The sequence below is a fragment of the Silene latifolia genome, chromosome 2 (assembly GCF_048544455.1).
Source record: "Silene latifolia isolate original U9 population chromosome 2, ASM4854445v1, whole genome shotgun sequence".
Taxonomy (NCBI): Eukaryota; Viridiplantae; Streptophyta; class Magnoliopsida; order Caryophyllales; family Caryophyllaceae; genus Silene; species Silene latifolia.
This window is the reverse complement of record NC_133527.1, coordinates 85980084-85988017: the sequence shown is the minus strand read 5'-3', so window position 1 is coordinate 85988017 and position 7934 is coordinate 85980084. Positions and strand designations below refer to the sequence as shown.

Genomic DNA, 7934 nt, shown 5'->3' with positions numbered 1-7934 from the left:
TGTTCGTTGAAGCTTTCTCTTGACTTGTTTCCGGCTCATCTTTTTCAACAGCGTCCTCAACCATAGCAGGACCATCTAGGGTGGACCCGCTCCTCAATGTGATGGCATTTAGGGTCTCCTTTTGTTCAGGTTGAGTCGGTAAGTGTCCGGGAGCTCGAGTGTTACTTTTGCTAGCCAGTTGAGCAATTTGGCTCTCTAGTAACTTCATCCCGGCCTCTCTTGCTTGGGACTCCTTTAGCAACAGGTTCTTAAGCTCAGAAAATTCAGAATTCTGCGATTGTTGCTGTTGCGGCACATAAGGAGGTTTTTGATATTGCTGTTGCTTTTGATGAGGTGGTATATAAGGTTGTTGCTGCGGTGGAGCTTGAGTTGGGTTAAGGACATTTTGGCTCCTCCAACTCAAGTTCGGATGGGTATTCGGCTCATAGTAGGTGTTGGTCTGCCTATAGTGTTGAAAGGCAGCACAAGATTCGAAGGGACTAGGGCAGTTTTTCGAGACATGGCCCTCACCTCCACACCTTTCACGAGACGAAGGGACCGTCGACACAAAGATTGACTTGGTACATCCCACCTTTAGAAACTCCTCCTAGCTCATACTTGTCAAATCTCGCAGTGAGAGCCTCAAGTGCAGCAACAGAGGAGGATTCAGCAGCTCTCCTCTGGTTCCCTCTATAATTTCCATACTCGGCCTTGTGGGTAGCTAGATCGTCAATAATCTTCCACCCCTTGGTTGCTCCCAAATTTTCAGCGAATCTTCCATTGGCTGCAGCATCCAAAATGGCCCTCTGATCGTCGTACAACCCATTGTAGAAATGGTTGCACAAGCTCCACTTTTCGAACCCATGGTGCGGTATGGTTCGCACCAACTTCTTGAATCGGACCCATGCCTCGTGGAAATTCTCATCTGGCCCTTGTTTAAAGCCCGTGATTTGAGCTCTAATCGCAATCGTCCTTGAAGCAGAAAAGTACTTCTTGTAGAATGCCAGTGCCAATGTATTCCAATCAGTGATCCCTTGGACAGCTCGGTCCAGATCTCTATACCACTCCCTTGCAGCATCACGAAGGGAGAAGATGAACATGGTCTCCTTGATTTGATCTGGGTCACGCCCGGTGGTGGGGGTATGGAACAATGAGAGTCAATAAAGGTCTCCATGTGCTTGGTGCATCTTCATTTGCAGCTCCCCCAAACTGGTTTCTCTCGACCATAGTAATGTAGGCAGGCTTTGGTTCGAATTTCCTGGCATCTCCTGGTAATTCGAACCCCTTGTATAAATTGTCGGTTGTCGGCTCAGAATAACAAGCTATACTTGCCCCCTCGGCCATGACTGGAATTTCCGGAGAAGTAACTGTCTCGGCTGAAGAAGTGGAAACGGGCGAAGATGGTGGATTATCTTCGAACAGTTCGCTCTCGTAGTAGCTTGATGAGTACTCGGCTCTTCCTCTCGTCGGTAATACTCTTTGTGTTCGCCTCAACTCGCGCAAGGATCTTTCAAGCTCAGGGTTCAACGGTACTAATTCTCCACCCTGTGACCTGCGCATAAGAAGAAACTACAAAAAGAATATAAGAAAAGTTTAAGGAACAGAAGTCCCTTAAACTAAGAAAGACTAAAAATAAAAACAACTAAAATCAGGACTATTGCCTCCCCGGCAACGGCGCCAAAATTTGATACCCGTCGTTGTGAGTACCAAATTTAAAATTTATAATTCCTATTAGGACTAACCTAGGCTAGTGGTAACAGGGTCGAACCACAAGGAGGCAGTTGTAAATTTTAGTTGATTTATGTTCAGTCTGAGGTAACTATTGTGGGGGTTGAATTGAATTGGTCTATAGCTAAAAGCGAATAAAGGTAGTAAACTAAATAAACGATTTAAACAGATAAAAGAAGGGTACTAGGATGGTCGGTTCATTATAGCTTCGGCGGCAGCAAACTAAGTCGGTCTGACTCAAACACAGGTTAGGCGGGAAATAAAGAGGTCCTCTCGGTCCACTCTTAACAAATAGCATCTTTCGATCTCGCTATAGGTCCCTAATATCACTAATACTGACTCTCGTCCTGAAAAGTGACTAACGGTCTAAACTATACCTATCTTTCGATCTTAGCACAGTCTAGTCGATTTAATTTATGGTCTATAACTTCCCCTATCTTTCGATCTAATGGGTCGGTCACAAAATAGATATCTAACTGGTCGCATGCATTCGATTCGTTAAATACAAGATTAAATTCAATTAAAACGAAGGAAACCCTACGAGGTCAGTCGATCGACTAACAATGTCAGTCGATCGACCAACACGCGAGACAAACCGTGTCTAATCTAATGCCGCCTCTGCCATAAATCGCCTACATCCTAGCACTAAAGAATTAGCTACTCATGCTAAGGGTAAAAACAACAATTAAACTAATAGAAATTACTGAATTCATGCTTAAAGTAAATAACAAACAGCGATAATACGATAATTGGCTTTCGGGATACTAACTAGAAAATCTATACTAATGAAGAAAGTAAAACAATAAAATGGAATTAGGGCAGAAGGAATACCGAGATTTCAGAGGAAAGATTAAGAACAAGAGCAGAATTTCAATGCTAAAACGATGTTCCAAACCCTAATTACTCGAATGAACAAAAGCTGAAAGTTACTGTATGAAACTTAGATAAAAACTTGGATCTAAAACTGAGATAAAAACTTGATGATAAACTGAATGTTTTATGTTACGTTATATGCAAATAACGTAACATCTTATTTCCTAAACCTAGCATCATGGGCTTGCGCTTTCTCGGTCTTCTAATTCTCGTCTGGAATAGAAATCTGGTCGATCGACTGACAAGGCTGGTCGATCGACTGCTCCTCAGCAAACAGTAGCTTCTGGAACCCGAACATTGGTCGATCGACTGAGGATGATGGTCGATCGACTAATGGAGCTGCTACTTAACTTCTTTTAACTCGTGGACTTGTCTTTTGGGCCTTGGATTGCGCACCAAGCTCGTTCCTTAAGTGATTCCTTTACGTCATTTGCAATGCATATTACTCGGGGACGGATTTGGCTTGATTTCCCGTTGAATTCACCACATTTCTGCAATAATGTACAAAATACGGAAGTAGACGGAAATAGGGAGAAATGCAGCATAAACTACGTGAATGAGCTCTGAAATGCGTGTAAAAAGGGATGTAAAACATCATATAAATAACACGCATCAGTCAACATCGACGGCTTCTGGGAACTTGTCTTCCCTTTGTAAAAATAGCAAAATATGAGCATGAGGGAGGCCACGTTTTTTGAATTCAATGGTGTAAACAACTGGAAAAAAAAATACAACATAAAAAATTAGTTAATTGAATGGAGTTAATTATCAAAATTATTCCATCTAAAGATTATAAAACATATGTTTAAAAAAGTAAACTAAATAAAATGATAAATTCACCTGCCCTTGTTCGTCCAAACATATGAAGTTCTTTAAGGTCCCGCATGAGCTCGTCGAGTTTCAACTTAAATACTCGAGTAAGTATATCAGGTCTATCCTCTGGCCGCAGTCCTCTTTTTTGAACAAACCTAGTAATTTCAGGCCATTTTGGGTTGCATGTGAAGGTAATAAACAAATCAGGATACCCACACCACCTGCAAATGGTCATTGTATCTTAATATGTTTCTCTCATGAAACCCTTACTCCCTTTAAAAGTTGAGGGGACAATGAAACGAACACCAGCGGAGGACGGGTTTGTTTGTTCTATAGCGGCTGCATTTTCTAGATTCTTGAAGTTCTCGGACCGCAACTTTGGTTGGTTGAAACAGATGTACTTTAAGCAGTCAGATTCTATCATCGTGCAACCGTCAGCAACGAATTGCTGAAATAGTTTTCCTGGCAAATAAATAAGTTATAACATTTTGTTTAAAGAAGCCATATAGTTAAACAAAAAGTTAATTCAAGGTTAAAATAACAGAAATTTTAAATAAAAAAGAAAAAAAATAATAAGGACAAAAAAATTGATTAAGTCCAAAAGAATATACCTGCCATCAAAATAGTTGGATATTCCTTGGCCGACGATCTGTCTTGAATGCGAAAAGCAAACCACTCCCTCAAGGTTAACTTATCCCTAGCGTTCTCATTTCCACTTGAAGAAGCTATAGAATGTTGACTATGAGGGATACCAAGTCTATGACCATCCTCTCCACGCGGAAAGAGAATAGGGTACTGCAAGGCTAAATAAGAAGCATGTAGCTCTGATATACGTTGTAGTCTACCAGAGCGTTTCTCAACCACAATGTCCCTACTATCAACTGTGTTCTCCATATCTCCCACAATAAGTGCAGCCACCTCTGAGACAGTAGGTAAATTATATGTCCTCCCATCTGTATTACGTGCACTAATGAGCCTTAACCTCACCTCACCATCAGCACCTTGGTGTAGACGATCTCTAGCCATTCTAAATGATTTTGCCAAAACATTGTAACGATCAACCATTTCTTTTAAACCCTTCATTAGACCATCATCAAACTGAATACCATTAGTAGAGCTGCATTATAATTGTTAAGATTAAAATATTAAACTGGAGCAAAATTGACTAAAACTTTAGAGAAATTTGAAATAGAAAAATAAAAAGGCTAACCTTAGAGCGTTCTTCCTGTGCTTCAACTCCTCTTCGGTGTCGTAAATATAAAGTTGAAAAAATTTGGGTGGTGCGTCATTATTAGGTAGTAAGCTTCCAATTAAATGTGTATTTCCCCCACCTATTCTAAATGTGTAAGGACCCCTACCTCGGTTCACTGAATGATCTATTTTGCCACCCATAGATGTAAATGAAAACATATTATTGTAACTACGTATGTTCTCAATAAAATGTTTACTTTTGGGGTGTTTTCGCATCAAGAGATCACATAACAACTTTGGAGGTTTTTTTATAAACGGAAGTTCTACTATCCCATTTTTACAACACATAGTAAAAGAGGGCACCACGGGCTTGGTATCCATACGATCCATTTCACCGTACCACATCTGAGCTCCACATTTAGTGCAAGTGTAAAAAGGATCCCCGATATCATCGTATCCTTCAAGATCTGTTAGTAAAGAGAAATGTCAATAGAAAAGAATGAAAAATGAATAAAAAATGTGCTTGAAATATGAAAATAATATGACCTTGAAGGTCATCATCTTCCATTCTTAAACGGTTAATAGGTTCATAAGATTCATATGCTGATAAAAGATCCCTTGCTATATCTCGGATCATGTTTTGTCTTTTAAAATGCCGTTGTAGTGAAGTGTTATCAGGGATCTCATTTTCATTCACCGAAAGTTCCTGTTCAATATTATCTGTACAAATGTATAAATTTTGTAAATGTTAATTTTTTTCCTTTATTTGAATAAAGTGTAAGGTTTTAATGAGAATTACCAAATGTGATGGTGCTGGACGGAGTTGTGCGGCTTGAGCTGGAAGAATGTTTAGCAATCCTTTTTTGACATAAGATAAGTTTCCTCTTTTCCCTCGCTAACTTTGTTGCCCGTTGTTGTTGGGTTAAATAAATATTTTGGCCCGTAAAAACTAACAAATTTGCATTGGATCTTTTCACGGACAATTTTTGTTTCCGTTGTTTTCTTGAGGTTTGTGCAAGTAGGTAGTCGTTTACACCTTTTCCCAACTCATAATCTATGAGACAAAATTAAGGTACACATTTGGGTTATTAAAAAATCAAATATTTATAAGTTGATTTTTTCTGGAAGAGGTAGTAAGTAGATTACCATTCCAAAAGTTGCTTATAGAGGCTGCCATTAGTTTATTTTTCGTCCTATCTGCTGTTGTTTTAAACCAACAAAAATTGTTGAGTACATTATTCAGATAACGGAAAGGAGCAATTTTTCATGCTGAAAGCTATACTTTATTTAAAAACAAATTCACAAAGTGATAGACATACCACTTTGAGATTGATACAATGGTGATTTATCGTTATGAGGCTGAATTAAGGTAGCTTTTCCCAACTCATAATCTATGAGACAGGTACACATTTGGGTTATTAAAAAATCAAATAGTTATTTTCACTATTTTTTTTAAAAGAGATAGTAAGTCGATTACCATTCCAAAAGTTGTTTATAGATGCTGCCATGAGTTTATTTTTCGTCCTATCTGGTGCTTTTTTTCAACAACAAAAATTGTTGAGTACATTATTCAGATAACGGAAAGGAAAAATTTTTCATGTTCAAAGATATACTTTATTTAAAAACAAATTCACAAAGTGATAGACATACCAGTTTGAGATTGATATAATGGTGATTTATCCTTATGTGGCTGAATTGACAACTGACTTTGAATATTTTGATGTGGTTGATGTGCTTTAGTAAAATTAGTCAATTTAAGATAATGAAGAAAAAATAAATAAATAAATTAGTAACATAAAAATCACAGTGATATTCAACGTACTTAATTTTATAGAAATACTTAAACTGAGAAACATACCATTTTCGGTGTTATACAACGATGCTTTACCCTTACTTTGTTGAATTGATGTTTGCCGTTGAATATGTGGAGGTGTTTGAAATACTTGCGTGAAATCAAACACTATAACATCATGTGTGGTGGGAAATTATATGAGTAAGCATGTAACATAATTAAGGTTATGAAAATGGTTTTCTTTTTTGCAAATGTCCAAATTGGAAATATTTATATAAAAATAATTAAAATTCATTAAATCTCAGACATACCATTCTGAGATTGAAACATTGGTGCTTTACCATGATTTGGTTGAATTGATGATTGCCTTTGTCCTTGTTTGTTTGTTATCTCACGTAGCGGCAACAAAGACGTACCTTACATTATATTTAAATTAAATATAAATAATTACAAAATAAATTGGTAATTCACTTTGTTATATAAAAATCAATCATCCATCTCATTTTCACACAGTACAATATGTTTTTGTATAAATAACTAAAATTTATTAAAATGAGAGACGTACCAGTATGAGATTGAACCATTGGTGCTTTACCAGGATTTGGTTGAATTGATGCTTGGCTTTGTCCTTGTTTGTTTGTTATGTCACGTAATGGTAACAAAGACGTACATTATATTATTTTTAAATTAAATATAAATTACGAAATTGAGAATAGTAATACGCTTTGTTATATAAGAAAAAGAAATGTGAATTTAGATGACATACCTTGGTAAATTGGAGTACTAAACATGTTTATATTAAACAGGTCAATTGATATATGACTGGATAACTGTGAATGAGTGTTACTGGACATTGACGTCGTTTTTTGTGTGGGTCTAATATTCTCAAGGTCAGCTGCAAAAATAGTGAAAATAAAAATTAACTATGTAGCTAATACATGAAGATTGGTAAAGGGTAACTAAACTGAAATTGCATTTAGAAAATTAATTAAAGGTTAGTAAATACCTGAGGTATGTGCATAGAGTGGTGCTTTACTCTTTCTTTGTTGTGTAGTTGTTTCTCTTCGCCCATGAGTGTTTGTTATTTCACGAAGCTCTAAAAATGGACTATCTAAAAGATATAAAAAAATAAATCAGAAAAGGAAAAACCAAAGAACGAATTTCACCATTAACCTAAACTATTAGAATGCAGTCAAATCGTATCTATTTGAATGTCTTTCTGTTTTCTTTCAGGTAATTGCACCTCAAAGTGCTAGTGGTATTGTTATAGACTGACCGGAGGCCAGCAAGCTTATTATTTCTGTTGGAATTGCTTCATAAAACTGTAATAGGTAAGACATGACATTCAACTTGTCATTTAATCTGACCATGAGCATTCCTTATTAAATCACCATTGTATTCAATTATTTTTAGTTTTTTCCTGTTTTTAATCTAGGAAGACAGTCATGAGTTTGCATTTGCACCATTATTCTTTTTATTTTTGTAATGCACTTTTACCAAACTTTCACATTGTTTACCTATTTATGATATATGGCCTTTATGAATTCATTATTAAAAA

At 36.8% G+C, this 7934-nt stretch overlaps 1 protein-coding gene across 1 annotated transcript; it reads right to left on the bottom strand.

The window, feature by feature from the left end:
• Positions 1 to 3192: 3192 nt before the first annotated feature.
• Positions 3193 to 4785, bottom strand: LOC141641039 (uncharacterized). The gene is made up of 5 exons (XM_074449716.1): positions 4604 to 4785; positions 4005 to 4510; positions 3795 to 3855; positions 3421 to 3614; positions 3193 to 3296 (listed from the first exon to the last, which is right to left on the bottom strand). Exons 1-5 carry the CDS (start codon positions 4783 to 4785, stop codon positions 3193 to 3195), a joined length of 1047 nt encoding a protein of 348 aa, XP_074305817.1.
• Positions 4786 to 7934: the final 3149 nt, after the last annotated feature.